At 62.2% G+C, this 16,332-nt stretch overlaps 2 protein-coding genes across 3 annotated transcripts; both read right to left on the reverse strand.

Moving 5' to 3' along the window:
• Nucleotides 1-541: 541 nt before the first annotated feature.
• SNRNP27 (small nuclear ribonucleoprotein U4/U6.U5 subunit 27) lies at nt 542-3,300 on the reverse strand. The gene is made up of 6 exons (XM_066567331.1): nt 3,064-3,300; nt 2,250-2,370; nt 1,691-1,800; nt 1,484-1,563; nt 1,337-1,401; nt 542-856 (listed from the first exon to the last, which is right to left on the reverse strand). Exons 1-6 carry the CDS (start codon nt 3,098-3,100, stop codon nt 802-804), a joined length of 468 nt encoding a protein of 155 aa, XP_066423428.1. The 5' UTR covers nt 3,101-3,300; the 3' UTR covers nt 542-801.
• Nucleotides 3,301-3,832: 532 nt separating this feature from the next.
• Nucleotides 3,833-16,069, reverse strand: ADD2 (adducin 2). 2 transcript variants are annotated; one of them, XM_066567200.1, is made up of 16 exons: nt 16,004-16,069; nt 14,808-14,982; nt 13,838-13,976; nt 13,142-13,293; nt 12,612-12,692; nt 12,381-12,530; nt 11,729-11,872; nt 11,559-11,657; nt 10,744-10,929; nt 9,662-9,919; nt 8,724-8,843; nt 8,551-8,640; nt 7,256-7,406; nt 7,087-7,176; nt 6,680-6,707; nt 6,202-6,305 (listed from the first exon to the last, which is right to left on the reverse strand). In XM_066567200.1, coding segments are annotated over exons 2-16 (1,863 nt in total). In that variant the 5' UTR covers nt 14,982; nt 16,004-16,069; the 3' UTR covers nt 6,202-6,304. The 2 variants fall into 2 exon arrangements, with proteins under 2 accessions (XP_066423296.1, XP_066423297.1); XM_066567199.1 differs by lacking the exon at nt 6,680-6,707 and having other exon boundaries at nt 3,833-6,305; nt 16,004-16,062.
• Between the last annotated feature and the right edge of the window lie 263 nt (nt 16,070-16,332).

Raw genomic sequence — 16,332 nt, forward strand, 5'->3', positions numbered from 1 at the left:
GGGCGGCGCCTCGGCTACGTCGGGCAACGTAAGCACGGACAGCGACAGGGATAGGGACCCCCGGACAGGGACCCCCGGGATGGGGACGGGGATAGAGACCCCCTGAGAGGGACCCCAGGATGGGGACAGGGACAGAGACCCCCGGACAGAGACAGGGACCCCAGGATGGGGACAGGGACAGAGACCCCAGGATGGGGACAGAGCCTCTGAGAGAGGGACAGACGCCCCTGGGACAGGGAACCCCAGGACAGGGTCAGACACCCCCACAGAGCCAGGACCCCCAACTCCCCCTCCAAGCAGCCACCCTCCCTTGGGAGGGACCCCCACGCCAGGGCAGTGACAGCCCTGGGCAGGGCCCCCCTGTGCAGGGAGCACCTTGGGACCCCCAAATCAAGAACCACCCCCAACCCCGGGCAGGGCTCAGAGCACCCCAATCCCACTGCCCCCCTGGGGGCTCCCAGCCCCAAAATCTGTGTCAACCCCACGGTTTTGTGGGAGGGAGGGGGAATGGAGGCCCTGCTTCATCTCTGAATGATAAAAATTAAAGGAAAAAATACATCTGGGGTTTTATTAACAGGGAAGCAAACCAAAACCAGGGAGAACACAGCAAAATCCCAGCCAGAAACTGACCTTTGTTGTAAAAAAAAAAAAAAAACAACAAACAAATATCTGGGAACTTATGGCAGGTCTGGATGTGGGATTTGTTGGGAATAACCCAAATTCCACTGGAATCCAGCACGGGAGCCACCCAGGAGAGTGCAGGGAAAAGAAATCCTTCCGTGGTGGGAGCCTGTGCCAGCGTCAGGCGATGAAATCCAGGGGCCTGTTGAATCCTCCTTTCCTGTTCATGTATTGCCTGGGCGAGGACGGAGGCAGAGTCAGCCCTAAATCCGGGGAAATCGGGACAAAAACACCCGGGGGAGGCTGGGAACGGGGCTCAGCAGCCACAGGGAAGCCAATTCCCCAGGGATTTGAGTAAAAGGAGGGCAGGAAGGCTCCTAGTGAGGAGCTGCTGCAGAGGAGCCCAGGTGCCAGCAGAAAGGGAGCAGAATTGACAATCTGGGTGTTTTTTGGGGTGAGCAGTGCCGCTTCCCTCTGCTCTGATCCTGCCCAGGCCTCACTGGGCACATCCCAGCTGTTCCTAAGGTGCTCCTCACTCCTCATCCTCCCGATTTCCCCATTCCCAGGGGGATCTGGAGAGCTCTCACCTCTGCTTTTGAGTCTAAACCTCACCAAATTTCCGTTTTCCCTGGAAGCTGGATCAGGGTGAGACCGTGGCCACAGCTACCTCACCAAACAAACTCCTCTCTCCATCCCAAAGCAGGGGGACACACACCTGTACTTCCTCTTCTGGGACACGTTGATGGCGTAGGCATTGGCAGCACCGTCCACCTTCTTCCCCTGAGGAGAAACACCTCAAAATCCCATGGATTACCCCCAAACAGGGCAGCTGACACCGCAGAGCCCCTGGAGTGGTGCTCACCTTGGTGGTATCAAAGGAGGCAAAACCCATCATCTTCATCATCTCGATCTCCTCCTCTGTCTTGCCCTGCAAATCTTCCTCTGAGGGGAGAAAATCAAGGATTGAGCAAACACAGATGTTGGGATTCCCAAAAATCCAGGTGTCCCTGGGCTGGTCCTGGCCCCGGGGGACACCTGGGGGTGCCCCAAGAGGGAGATCCCCCCTGACCTGTGATCTGCCGCTCCTTCTTGGAGTCCTTGAGCTCCTTCTTCTCCTCATCCCGGCGCTCCTTGGGCCGTGCTGGTGATGAGGAGCTGGAGCGGTGCCGGCGTGGGGACCTGCTGGGGCACAGAGCTGGGGCTGCAATTCCCACCTGGAATCCCCACCTGGAGCTCCTGCTGTCCCCAGGTCACCCAGAGTGCCCTCACCTAGCTGTGCCCACCCCTCGCTGGTGTCCCTGCCCTCACCTGGATCATCCCTAACATCACCTGGATGTCCCTGCCCTCACCTGGATCATCCCTGACATCATCCCTGCCCTCACCTGGATCATCCCTGACATCACCTGGATGTCCCTGCCCTCTCCTGGACAACCCCTGCCCTCACTTGGATGTCTCTGCCATAACCTGGATCATCCCTGATATCACCTGGATGTCCCTGCCATCACTTGGATCATCCCTGCCCTCACTTGGATGGTCCCTGACATCGCTTGGATGTCTCTTCCCTCACCTGGACGGTCCCCACCCTCACCTGGATGGCCCCGCCCTCACCTGGACAGCCCCGCCCTCACCTGGACCGTCTCCGGTGCGGGGAGCGGGAGCGGCTCCTCCTCCTGTCCCTGTCCCGGGACCGCGATCGCTCCCGCCGCCGCCTGTCCCTGTCCCGGGACGTGGAGCGCGAGCGCCGCCGCTCTGCCCGGGGAAGGCTCAGCTGCTGCTCCCTGCCCGCTTCCCAAGGGAAATCCCACAGAAACCCCAGCACCGACCCCGGACTGCCCTTCCCACCCCGCTCAGGGACCCCTCTGGGCACCCCCGGGAGGGAAGGAGCAGCAGGAAAAATCTCCAGCGGGAGCGGGGGAATGATCCAGGGGGAATCACCCGGGAGGAGCAGCCAGGAGGGGAGGATGGTCCCCAAAAACCTGAGCCAGGTGGAGAGGGGTGGGAGGGGGTGATGGTACCAAAAACCTGAGCCAGGGGGAGAGGGGTGGGAGGAAAGGAAGAGAAGGAGAGGAGGAGATGATAAGGATGGGGAGGGGGAGAAGGAGGAAAAGGAGAGGAGGAAGAGGAGAAGAGGAAAAGGAAGCAGAGAAGAAGAGAAGGAATGGAGAAGGATGGGAAAGAGATGAATGAAGAAAAGGAGACGAGGAAGAGGAGAAGAAAGCAGAGAAGAAGAAGGAAAAGAGAAGGCTGAGGATGAAGAAGAGGAGGATGAGGGAGGCAGTCTCTGCCCTCCGCCACAGCGAGGAACCGGGGCCTCCCCGAGGGTCTCAGTGCCCCCTACCCCCGTCCCTTGCACCCCGATCTCCCCGAGCCCGGTTCCCCCGGGCTCCCCCTGACCTCCCCGGCGTTCCCGTCCCTCCCCGGCTCCCCCCGGTGCCTCCTCACCCCGCCGCGGCGGTGACCGGGAGCGGCTGCGGCCCATGGCCGCCCCTCAGCCCCGCGCTGCTGCTCCCACGGCGCCGCCGGCCCGAGGGGACCCGGCCCGAGGGGACCCTGCTGAGGGGAGCCGGCTAAGGAGACCTGGCTAAGGGGACCGGGCCTGAGGGGAGCCGGCCGGCGGGGCCGGTCAGCACCGCACCGGGCCGCACCGGGCCGGTCCCGCCGCTCGCCCCGAGAGCCCGCCCAGGCCGGAATGCGAGGGGAGAGCCGGGAGGAAGAGGAGGGCCGAAAGCGGAGAGGGCAGGAAGGGGAGGGGAGGAAGGGGAGGGGAGGAAGGGGAGGGGAGGAAGGAGGGGAGGAAGGCGGGGCCGTCACCGTCACCTTCCTCAGGCTGCTGCTCGCTCTGCCCGCCCGGGCCCTGTCCCGAACGTGCTGCGGCTGTGCCGGCTTCGGTGCTGGGGGGGTCACGAGGGGCTTCTGGGAGAAGCTGCTGGAACCTTCCCGGTGTCCGGCACACCAATTCCCACCTCCAGCCTGTCCCGTCCCCATCATCCCCTTCCCATTCCCACCTCCAGCCTGTCCCGTCCCCATCATCTTTGTCCCATCCCTATCCCATCCCAGTCCCAATCCCCATTTCATTCCCATTCCCACCTCAATCCCCATCCCATTCCTACCCCATTCCCATTTCCACCTCCATCCTCATCCCATTCCCATCCCTCTCCCCATCCCCATCCCTCTCCCCATCCCCATCCCTCAGACTCCGAGCGCTGCCGGGTGCCAAACACGGGGTTTATTTATTTACACCGGCGTTCCACGCGCTCCCGGCCGCGATTGTCACACGCGGGGGGGGACATGCCACGCCCCGGCCGCCTCCCGGTGCCATTCCGGGGCTCCAACACCCGCCCTGCCTCCCGGCCCGTCCCCGGCGGGCAGCCCCGGGCGGGAGGAGAGGCGCTGAGCCCAGCTGGACTCGCCCTTCCCCGCTGCCAGGCTGGGATCAGCCTCTGTTTTCCAGCGGAGGTGCGGGTGTGGAGACCCTGGATCAGGGATTTGCTTTACCCTGAGCCTTGCTGGAGTGAGGGGAGGGGGAGGCAGGGAGGTGGGCTGGGGGAAGTACCCGAGGGGTGGTCCTGGGGTGTGATCTTGGCTCTGTTGCCCTCTGTCATGGTGATGATGGTGGCACTGGAGCCTTCGTCCCTTTCTGCTTGGAATTTCATGGATGGGGAGGTCAACGCCAGGGTCCCCTGCAAAGCCACTGGCCCTTGGGAAAAGGGGTGACAAAGGCCCCGGGGACAGACCCTTGGGGAGAAAAGGGGTCACAAAGGCCCCAGGGACAGACCCGTGGGGAGAAAAGGGGTGACAAAGGCCCCGGGGACAGACCCTTGGGGAGAAAAGGGGTGACAAAGGCCCTGGGGACAGAACCTTCAGCGACAAAGAGGGGACAAAAGCCCTGGGGGAGCCCCCGGGGTGGGCTGGGGGTGTGGCAGTGCTGTCATTCAGGAATTGCCCCCAGGTGTGACAGTGCTACCCCAGGGAGGTGACACGGCTGTCTCTGCAGGCTCTGCTGCCCTGGGTCACCCAGGTGACACAAACGGCCTCAAAGAGCCTCAGAATCAGTGGCAGTGAGGAACAGCCCCCCCAGTGACAGGGTTTGGGGGCTCAGAGTGTCCCCTCAGTGCCCCCCATCCTGCAGGGGTGGAATGGGGACCTCTGGGGGGACACTGGGCAGGGCAAAGGCCCTTCCCAAAATCCAGGCTCGGGCTGGGGCTCTGGCCAGGTCCCTGCCTGGTCTCTCCCGGCTGTTTCCTGCGCCCCCTATTCCGTGGGCTCCCTGCCCTTCCAGAGGGGATCCAAGCCCCAGGAGCTGTCTCAAGGCAGGGAAAGGGTTTGAAACCACAGCGATGGCACATGGGGAAAACCCTGCTGGGCTGGGGGAGCCCCGGACAGGGGTTCAGGGCCATTCCAGAGCTCCTGGGCAGGGCTCCATGGATGCAGCAAGGCTCAGGGTGAGCACCCCGGAAAAGGGGAGGATTTGGGGCTGATCCCGGTGATTTATCCCCAGATCCCAGCACTGGAAGGGCTGTGGGGAACACGGGCAGGGCTGGGGCTCTTCCCGGGCAGGGGGTGGCCAGGAGGTGGCAACGCTGGGAGGGAAGGGAACGCCAGGAAGGACGGAACTTGTGCTGGGAATTCCAGAGCTGGGAAAAGCGGGGGGCCGGCGTGGCCGGGGTCGCTGTGAGCTGGCAGCGTGTGTTCATCCCGAAGTAGCACTTAGTGAGTGAGTTTTGCTCACTTTTGAATAACACAGACAATTCCCGGAGGGTTGTGGGTGTTTTTTCCCTATTTTCCCAGGTGCGGGTCGTGCAGTGAGGTGGGGGCTTTTCCAGCGGTGGGAAATCCTGCTGCTCTTCCTTGGGTGGGCAAAACACGGGCTGGGAGTACCAGGAGAAGGGGATGAAGTGGTTCTTGAGCCCACGGAGAGGGAGGTTTACAATCCAGGGAGGAAAAACCTCAGCTCCTCCTTCAGGAAAAGCCTTCATCTCGATCCCGTTCTCCTGGCAAAGCGATGGACGGTTTTCCCTGGGGATGAAGCCAGCGCCATTCCAGCAGAGCTTGAAACAGAAGGTGAAGAAAATAACCACGAAACACCCTTTTCTTCCTCAAACCAAGCAGATCTGGGCTCTGGTGGAGACAATCCATCCCTCGGCCCACGGCGGTGGGAAGGGGCCGGAGCCCAGGAGGGAGAGGGGCAGGGAGGTGCAGCGGGAGTTTCCCCAGACGGGGACCACGGTCTCTCTAAGCTCGGTGCCAGCCCCCAGAGGCGGGTGACAAGGGGGACGAGGTGCCTCGTGCCCGGGAAGCAGCCGGGTTCCGGGGTTTAGGGCCGTGCCTCGGGGTCTCGGCGATCCCAGGAGCCGCGGGGAGGCCACGCGCGAGGCCTCGGGAGGCTCAGGACTCGATCTTCTCCTTCTTTTTGCCTTTTTTCAGGAAAGACGGGGTCCGGAATTTCTTCTTCTTTTTGGAGGGTGATTTGGAGGGTGAACCGTCGGGGGACACGGGGTTGCTGGTCACTGTCTCCTTCTCCTTGGGGGCGTCCTGGTCGGCGTTGGTGGTTGTCCGGTCTGTCCCCCCTTTTCCAAGGTTTTCCTCGGTGCTTTGCTCCTCGTCCTTCCCGTTCACCACCGCTGGTGGCTCCTTCTCGGCAGTGGAATCAGGGGGGGCTTGGCCACCATCGGCCTTCTTATCACCTTGGGAAGGGGAGAGGGAGCAGGGAATTGGGGCAGCAGCACCGCTGTTCTGGGGGGGGCCATCCCCCCAAATGTGCAGTGGGGCCTGGGCAGGAGCAGGATTTGGCCTCCCCGAGAGGAGAACGTTGGGGTTTGATCCTGTCCTGCCGCAGGCACTGCTCCCCCGAGCCCCCCGAGCCGCCCCCTCCCCGCGGGACAAGCGATGTGGGATGGAGAGCCGGGAAGAGGCAGCAGGAGAAGCAGGAAGCGACACCAGGGAGGGAGGGAGGGAGGGAGGGGTTCCCCAGGGGGTTTCCTAAGGGATTTCCACGGAGACCGAAGAGCGCCCCGAGCCCCTGTCCCTCGTCCGTCCGGCGTGGCCTCTCCGTACTTACTACGGCGCCAGGGATTCAGGGATAACTCCTTGGGTGACAGGCACACGGGGAGGAAAGAGAAAGGAGACGTTGTGGAGACAGACAGACGGACACCACGAGACACCATGGCAGAGCCAGCAGCCCCAAGCCGCGCCCCGGCACCCGCTGCGGGTGGGAACAGTGGGGACTGGGCTGGGGGACAGGGCTGTCCCCTGCACCCCACAAAGCCACCGCTCACGTCCTCCTCCTAACCCTAACCCTAACCCGGCCCCTCTGGAGCGGGGTGACAGCACGAGGTGACGCGAGGTGACAGCCAGCTGCGTCCCAGCGCCGTTTGGCCGCAGCCGCCCTTGTGCCCCCGCTCCTGCTGCTCACTGGGACCCCAGCCCTCGTTTTCCTCGTTTTGGGGTGCTCATCACCCCACTCACCCTCCGTGGGCTCTGCAGGCGCTGGGGGCTCCGGCGGGGGCGGCTCTGGGGGGGGAGCCCCTCTGTCCTCTGCTGCCGCGTCCTTCTCGCCTGCCACAGACACACACACGCTGGCCCCGGTCCCCGCGGTGCCGCCCGGGGCTCGGGGGGCTTTGGGGGGCTCTCCTACCCTGCAGGCGCTTCTTCCTCTCCACCTCCTGCTTGTACTCCTCCAGCTCCTGGTCCGTCAGCTGGCTGAAGGGGTTGGGGGGCTCTGGCTCGGGGGGAGCCTCCTCCCCGCCCTCCTTGGCCTCTGCGTCCCCCAGATGGCTCTCGGTGGACTGAAACAGAGCCCGGAGTGGCGTCACCCCCCTGGGGCAGTGTCACCACCCCCAGAACAGTGCCACCCCCCTGGGGCAGTGTCAACACCCCCAGAACAGTGTCACCACCCTGGGGCAGTGTCACCACCCCCAGAACAGTGTCAACACCCCCAGAACAGTGTCAACACCCCTGGGGCAGTGTCACCACCCCCAGAACAGTGCCACACCCCCGGGGCAGTGTCACACCCCCAGAACAGTGCCACACCCCTGGGGCAATGTCAACACCCCTGGGGCAGTGTCACCACCCCCAGAACAGTGTCACCCCCCTGGGGCAGTGTCACCACCCCCAGAACAGTGCCACACCCCCGGGGCAGTGTCACCACCCCCAGAACAGTGCCACACCCCCGGGGCAGTGTCAACACCCCTGGGGCAGTGTCACCACCCCCAGAACAGTGCCACACCCCTGGGGCAATGTCAACACCCCTGGGGCAGTGTCAACACCCCTGGGGCAGTGTCACCACCCCCAGAACAGTGTCACCCCCCTGGGGCAGTGTCAACACCCCCAGAACAGTGTCAAGACCCCCCCCCAGAGAGATGGGGACACGGGGTGTCACAGGATGACGTGGGTTGGGGACATGGGGTGTCATGGGGCTGGGGACACCAGGTGACACAGGTGCCATACGGGGCTGCGGCTGGTCTCAGCAATGACACCGGCCAGCAGCTGTGACTGGGGACATGGGGTGACACAGGGTGACATGAGGTGGCACAGGGTGACACAGGTGCCATCAGGGCTGTGGCTGATCTCAGCAATGACACCGGCCAGGAGCTGTGACTGGGGACACAGGGACAGGGGGCTGGGGACATGGGGTGGCACAGGGTGACACAGATGACACAGGGTGACACGGGTGCCATACGGGGCTGCGGCTGGTCTCAGCAATGACACCGGCCAGCAGCTGTGACTGGGGACATGGGGTGACACAGGGTGACATGAGGTGGCACAGGGTGACATGAGGTGGCACAGGGTGACACGGGTGCCATACGGGGCTGCGGCTGGTCTCGGCGATGACGCTGGCCAGCAGCTGTGACTGGGGACATGGGGTGACACAGGGTGACATGAGGTGGCACAGGGTGACACAGATGACACAGGGTGACACGGGTGCCATACGGGGCTGCGGCTGGTCTCGGCGATGACGCTGGCCAGCAGCTGTGACTGGGGCCCAGCTGATTTCACGTCCTGGCGGTTTTGCTCGCGGATCTGTGGGGGAGGACAGAGCTGAATCCCCCTCCAAGGACGGGGCTGAGCCCCCCCAGACCCCGCTGTCCCCCAGCCCTGCCCACCTTGTTGCGCATCTCCAGCACCTCCTGCGGGTCCGTGTAGAGCGGCACGAACTGGTTGGGGTTCTCGATGCGGATCGGGGTCCCACTGCTGCCCTTCTCCACCTCGTCTGCCCGCAGCCACTGCAAACCCAGGAACAGGTTTGGGGAAGAGGAGACCCCAAAAAATGCAACTTGTATAGAGGGGAGACCCCAATGTAGAGGGAAAGCACCATAAATGCAGGGAGACCCCAATAAACAGCATAGAAGGAAGACCTGACTAATTACATCATATATAGAAGGAGGAAGACTCCAAAACAAGTTCCCCAATAATAGAGGAAGACCCCAAAAAAGCATCTTGTGTAGAGGGGAGACCTTGATAAACAGGTGTTACACGGAGGAAAGACCCCAATAAATGCACCTTGCACGAGGGAGAGACCCAATAATAGAGGGGAGGCCCTTATAAATAGGTCTTGTGTAGAAGGGAGACCCCCCCATAAAGGGGAGACCCCAATAAAAGGATTTTACGTAGAGGGGAGACCCCAAACAACGCATCTTGTGTAGAGGGGAAACTGCAATAAATACATCTTTTGTTGAGACCCTGATAATAAATGAGGAGACCCAACAAATGTGTCTTGCATAGAGGGAGAACCTGATAAATGTATCTTGCATAGAGGGAAGGCCCCAGTGAATGAGGAAACCTTAATAAATGTGTCTTGCATAGAGAGAGACCCCAATAAATGAGAAGACCCCAATAAATGCATCTTGCACAGAAGGACAGACCCTACTAAAGCCAAGAGCACTCAGCCCCACAAGAACGGGGTGGCGGGATTCCAAAATCACCATTATTACAGCATGCAGGCGGTCTCCGGGCCCTACACCCCAGGTTTTCGCGGGGTCCATGCCAGGACCCCCCTCCTCCTCCCTGGCCGTCCATCCCCGAGCCCCCGCTGCCCCCTCACCGTGGTCTTTGTCCTCTGGGCCCCGGCGCTGCCCTGCGCCTCCTCGGCCAGGCTGACCCTGGTGTAGGTGTTGGGCGTGTTGAGCCACCGCGTCTTCTCCTTCTGCTGCTTGTGGGCGTGCTGGCGCAGGGCGGGGGGCCCGGCGGGCTCCTCCTCGAACACGAAGGCCGTGACGGTGGCGGGGATCAGCACGTCGCTCTTGGGCTTGCTCTTCTCCTGCACGAAGGGGTAGCGGTACGTGTAGCCCGTGCGGTAGCCCTGGGGAAGCGCCCAGAGAGAGAGGAGTCAGCACACAGGGCAAGCTGAGGGTTAGGAGCATGTTTTTGGCTCATAAATCATCATAAAGGAAATGATTTATGAGTCGCCATCAAGAAGAGTTAGAGGAATGAGGAAACAGCTAGTGCAGCAGCCTATTTTAGTGAAAGAACCTTTTGCACCCGCATGAACCATAGGTCAGTGAACAAGATATGTAAACAGAGCTAAAAAGAGAAAATATTGTTATATTCGCTAGCCCTTACCAAGCACTGAACTGGGTTTCACTGCACTGCTGACCAGTTAGGTTTAACCCAGTGCACTCTGATATTTATATTCAAAAATATATATTTATATATAAATACAAATATATTTAATAGAAATATATTAATATATAATTGTAAATCGATAACATATAATATATATATTTATATATATAAAAATATAAAGATATATTTAATATATTTATATAAACATATACTATAAATTATATGTTTATATATAAATATAAAAATAAAAAGAAATACTTAATATCTTTAGATATAAATATATAAAAACATATAAATATATATTTATATATACATTAAAATAGAAAGATATATTTAATATAGTTATATAAATATACATTATATAAATATATATATTTATAAAAATATAAAAATAAAATTAAATATTTAATATATTTATATATAAATATATAAAAATATATAAAAACCTATTTATATATATACACTCTGAATAGAGGAGGAACCTTTCCTGCACGAAGAAACCGAGCCCCTGATAAACTCTGCTTTATCCCCGCCCGTTTTGGGGCGGGTTTCGGCGCTCACCAGGTTGTCCAGCATCCTCATGAGCGCCTCGAACTCGTGCTCGCCCAGGCGGCTCTTGTGCAGCGGCCCGAAGGTGGCCCCGGCGCGGCGCACGGCGCTCAGCGCCTGCGGGCCGCGCTGCTGCTGCGCGCCCCGCTCCAGCACGATCAGGTTCTCCGCGCCGCCCGCGCTCGCCAGCGCCGACACCTGCGGGACACCGGGCACCGCTGGGCGGGGACGGCCCGGGACAGAGCCGCGGGCACGGCCGGGGGCGGCGCACGGCGGGGACGGGGCTGAGAGACGGGACACGGGGGATGGAACGGGGCAGAGAGACGGGACACGGGGGATGGAACGGGGCAGAGAGACGGGACACGGGGGATGGAACGGGGCAGAGAGACGGGACACGGGGGATGGAACGGGGCAGAGAGACGGGACACGGGGGATGGAACGGGGCTGAGAGACGGGACACGGGGGATGGAACGGGGCAGAGAGACGGGACACGGGGGATGGAACGGGGCAGAGAGACGGGACACGGGGGATGGAACGGGGCAGAGAGATGGGACACGGGGGATGGAGGGGAGATGAGGGGCTGAGAGATGGCACAGCTCATGCCATGGTGATGGGGCACTGGGGGCTGAGAGCTGGCACAGATTGGGGCACAGGAGTGGAAATGAGGGGCTCAGACCTGGCACAGCTCAGGAAACAGGGGTGGAAATGAGGGGCAGACACCTGGCCCAGCTCATGCCATGCCCCTGGGGCACTCCGGCTGACCCGAGCCTGGCCCAGCTCCGTGCGCGCTCCCTCCGGGCCCGGCCCCAGCCCAGCCCCGCGCTCACCTGCACCTCGCAGGCCGCCTGCAGGTGGAAGATGCTGTAGAAAGCCTCCTCGGCCGTGTCGCCCAGCGCCAGCACGCCGTGGTTCCGCAGCACCAGGATCTGCCGCGGGATGTCAGCGGGGCGGGCGGGGCGGGCGGGGCCGCCCCCGCACCCCCCAGGTGCGCCCTCACCTTGCAGGTGGGCCCGAGGCACTTCTGGAGCTCCACGCGATCCGCCTCGTCCTCCACCTCCCCGCGGAAGTCGAAGTAGGCGACGTCCCCCAGGAGCAGCGCGGCGCGGGAGATGGGCAGGAGCCCGCAGCGCATGGCCGAGACCTGGGCACGGGGAGGGGCAGGGCAGGAACCCCAAACACCCCCAGAAACACCCCCAGCCCCCCCAAAAAACACCACCAACAAAAGTCCCAAAAAAACCCGACCACCCCTTCCAAAACACCCTTCCACCCTCCCAAATCCCCCCAGGTTCCCCTAACTCCATAGACCCCCAAATCCCTCCAAACCAAATCCCCCAAAGACCCCCCCCCTATTCCCCTCACTCCCAAGCCCCCAAAATCCTCCCAAACCCCATCTCTCTGATCTCCCCCAGTCCCCAAATCCCCCAACCCTTCCAAAAACACCCTTCCACCCTCCCAAATCCCTTCCAAACCCAACCTTCCCCAAGTTCCCCTAACTCGCAAGATCCAAACCCAACCTCCCCCAAACGCCCCTGCATTCGCCTCACTCCCGAGCCCCTGAATACCCCAAACCCAATCTCCCCCAAGTTCCCTTGCCTCCTGAACCCCCCAAACCCCCAAATCCCCCCTCTCCCAGCCCGTTCCCCGCGTACGGCGGCCGCGGCCGGGGTGTGCAGCCGCACGATGCAGCGGATGTCGGGGCGCGCCGCGTAGATGGCGGCGTGGAGGCTGAAACTGCGGGCGTCGGGGGCAAAGCCGGTGCTGCCCTGCTCCACCACGGCCCCCAGCACGTTCACCTTCACCTGGGGGGCACGGGGGGCTCAGGGGGCTGCTCCCCACGCGGGCAGCCCCGGGTTTGGGGGTTGTTGTTTTGGGGGGCTCACCAGGCTGGCCGCTGTCACCTCGCTGCACGCCAGCCCCTGCGGGGCCACCAAGAAGTGCTCCTGCTCCTTGCTGACCCGCAGCTGCCGCGGGGGACAGGGTGGGGTGAGACACAGTCGGGAAAAATCCCAAAATGAACGTTCCCCCCGAAAGCCCCACACCCCTCTGATCGCCCCTAAACCTTGAGAAAGCCTCTGAAACTCCTCCCCAAACCAACACCCCAAAGGAACCCAACAACAACCCCAAAATAACAACCCACAAACCCTCAAAGTCCCAACCCACCTCAAATGTCCAGAACCCCACAAACTGCCCCCCAAAATAACAACCCACAAACCCTCAAGGCAACCCCAAATCCCCCCAGGGCAACCCCAGGCCCCTGAGTTTTTGGTTTTTTGGGGTGCTCATGCTGACAGCAGCGTGTCCCAGCTGTGCCCAGCCATACAGGTCCAGCAGGTACCAAAAGTCCCCATAACCCTCAAATGCCCGCAAAACAACCCCAAATCCCCTATTTTTTGTTTTTCGGGGTGCTCACGGTGACAGCAGCGTGTCCCAGCTGTGCCCAGCCGTACAGGTCCAGCAGCCGGTGGATGCTGCCCACCTTGCAGCGCATCAGCCGCTCGCCCTTGGCCAGGGCCGGCCCCTCTGTCCCGTGCAGGTCATTGATGGGGGTGACCGATGCTAGCCCTGGGGATTGGGGACCCCCCGTCAGCCGTGGGACCCCCCAAATCATGGGGGGGTTCAGCAGGGGAACAGGGTTGTGGGATGGGTTTGGTGGCTGGCAGGGTTTGGTGGACCCAAAGGTTTGCTGGACATCAAGGTTTGGTGGCCACAAAAGATTTGCGGGTCCCTGAGGCATCAAAGCTTTGGTGGCCCCCGAGGTTGGATGGCCCCAAAGATTTGGTGGGCCTCAAAGGGTTTGGGGGATTCCAGGGGTTTGCTGGCACCCCAAGATCCCGAAGAGTTGATGATTCCAAAGGTTTGGGTGTCCCCAAGATGCCAAAAGTTTAGGGGTCCCCAAAGTCTGGTGGTCTCAAAGGTTTGATGACCCCAAAGGTTTCTGGGGTCCTCAAGGTCCCAAAGGTTTGGTGGTCCCAAAGCATTTGAGGCCCCTCAAGGTCCCAAAGGTTTTTGTGAGATTTGGGGGTTCCAAGGTTGCCAAGATTTGGTGCCCCCCCAGGTTTTGGGGTTTTTCCCACCCAGCCCCTCGTCCCCAAAGGGCCCCACGTACCCATGGGGGAGGTGGGCAGGGTGGCAGGGGACGTGGTGGCCATGAAGTCGGCGATCTGCCGCAGCGCCCACACGTGGGACGAGTTGTTCCCCTTCTTCATCTGCTCCTGGATCAGGCTCTCCAGCTCCTCCCGGAAGGACTGTGGGGACAGGGTGACAACGGGCTGGGTGGCACGGCTGGGGACATCGGGGCAGTGGGGACAGCATCACCAGCTCGGTGGCAGCAATGCTGCCAGCCGTGTGCCACAGAGGCGATGGCGGCACCACCAGCTTGGTGACACGGTGAGGGTGGCACTGCTGACTTGGTGTCAGTGGTACCCACAGTTTGGTGGCTCACTGGTGGTGCCAGCATCACCAGCTTGGTGGCAGTAACATCACCAGCTCAGTGCCACAGTGGTGATGGTGGCACCACCGGATTGGTGGCATGGTGACGGTGGCATTGCCATGCTGGTGTCGGTGTCACCGCTGCCTTGCTGGCACAGTGGCACTGGCAGCTCAGTGACAGCAGCAGTGGCACTGCCAGGTGGGGACACCGTGTGGTGACATCCATGAGCTTGGGGACAGGAGCGATGGGGCGGGGACAACAAAGGACGGGGCCAGCGACAAGAAGGGGTTGGCGACAGGAGGGACGGATTTGGGCTGGGTGGGGGACAGAAGAGAAGGGGCTGGGGACACGAAGAAGGGGTTTGGGGACAGTCGAGACAGGGATGATAGGGACAGAAGATAAGGGTTGGGGGACGTAAAGAAAGAGGTTGGGGACAAATGGGTCGGGGACAGACGGGACGTGGTTGGGGAAGAAGCTGGGGACACGTGGGACGGGGTTGGGGACAGGTGGATGGGGCTGAGGAAAGGAGGATTGGGATGGGGACGGGCGGGACGGGGTCGGGGACAGACGGATGGGGTTGGGGACACAGGGGAAGGGGCTGGGGACAGGTGAGCGGGGTCGGGGCCAGGGCCAGCGCGGGGCTCACCGGGCTCTGCAGGATCATTGTCACCCGCTTCTTCTGCTCCATCAGGTTGAAGTCCTGGCGCAGGTCCCCGGCCCCGCCCCGCGCCCGCAGGAACTCGGGGTCCTCCTGGGGGGGACAGCGCGGCCCCGGGGCGGGGGGCTCGGGCAGGGGCTCGGGGCTGGCGGCCGTGCTCATCCTGGGGACACGCGGGGACACGCGGCGTCACAGCCCCGGTACAGATTGGGGAGAAAGCACCGAAAACACGGAGCGGCTGCGGCCCGCTGATAAGGGCAGAGGGGAACCGCCCTGCCCGGGGCGAGGGGACAGCGTGGGGACACCGGGAGGGGACACGGGCCGGGCTGGGTGACAGCCCGGAGAGGGCTGAGAACGGGCACAGCTCAGGGCACCCATGGGCGCTCCCCCAAATTGGGGTCACCCACTATGGGGGGCTCGGCCCCACTCTGCCGCCACACGGGGGGAGGTTCCCAGCCAGCCCCCGCCCCACGACCCCAAAAGGACCCCAAACGGGCCCCAATAAGACCCCCGAGGACCCTCCCCTCCCCTCCCGGTCACCGTCCCCGATCACTGCGGGGATGCTGCATCCAAGGCCCCCCCAAAACCCAGGGCGGGGCCGCTCCCCCACCCCCGGGGGCGCCCCCCAGTCCCCCCCCCATCCGCTCAGAACAGGAGGGGACCCCCCGATTGCGCTGCTCGGAGCGCACCTGTCTCACCGGGCGGGGGGGCCGCGGTAAATCCGGGGAGGCCGCGCTGGACCCCGGAGGGCACAAGGGGGGGTCTGGGGGGGCTGGGCCAGGACCCCCCACCCAGGGCTCCCCCTCCCAGCATCCCCCGCACCCCCCCCATCCCCGCCTCCGCCCGCGCCGCGCCCAGCGCCGCTGCGGCAGCCGCAGGGCGGGGGGGGAGCGAGAACCGGGATGGAACCGGGGATAAAACCGGGCTGGAACCCGGGGATGGAGCGGGGGGGCCGCAGCATCGCCCCCGCCCCGGGGGGAGGAGGATGCGCTCGGTACCACCCGGGGATGAAGGCCCAGCACGGGGGGAGGGGTGGGATGCAGCCCCCCCCCCCCCCACCTGCATGCGGCCAATTTGGGGGGGGGGGGGGTGGGCGAGGAAAAGGGGGGGAGGGGTCACCCAGGTTCCCCCCAAATCCCCCCCGCCCCAGGGGGCTGCGGCCGGGGGCTGCTGCCATCACCCACCTTCCTCCTCCTCCTCCTCCTCAGAGCATCCTGACAAAGGGCCGCCCCCCCCCCGCGCACCACGCGTGTCCCCGCGCCTCCCCCCGCCCCGCCCCCCCGGAACCCAACCCCCGCCCATGAACAACGGGGGGACCCCCGGACCGGGCGCCGCTGCTCCCGCAGTCCCCTGGCTATTGATTGGGGTCATATTAACAACCGTTGATAAGCCCTTACCTGGGGGAGGAGCTAATTGCTAATTACAATTTCATACAGAAATTAATTACAGCTGGTTTAATTTTATACCCCCCTCCCCCCCCCCAACCGCTGCGTTTTAAGGGGGACAGAGCCCC

The sequence above is a fragment of the Molothrus aeneus genome, chromosome 29 (genome assembly GCF_037042795.1).
Source record: "Molothrus aeneus isolate 106 chromosome 29, BPBGC_Maene_1.0, whole genome shotgun sequence".
Taxonomy (NCBI): Eukaryota; Metazoa; Chordata; class Aves; order Passeriformes; family Icteridae; genus Molothrus; species Molothrus aeneus.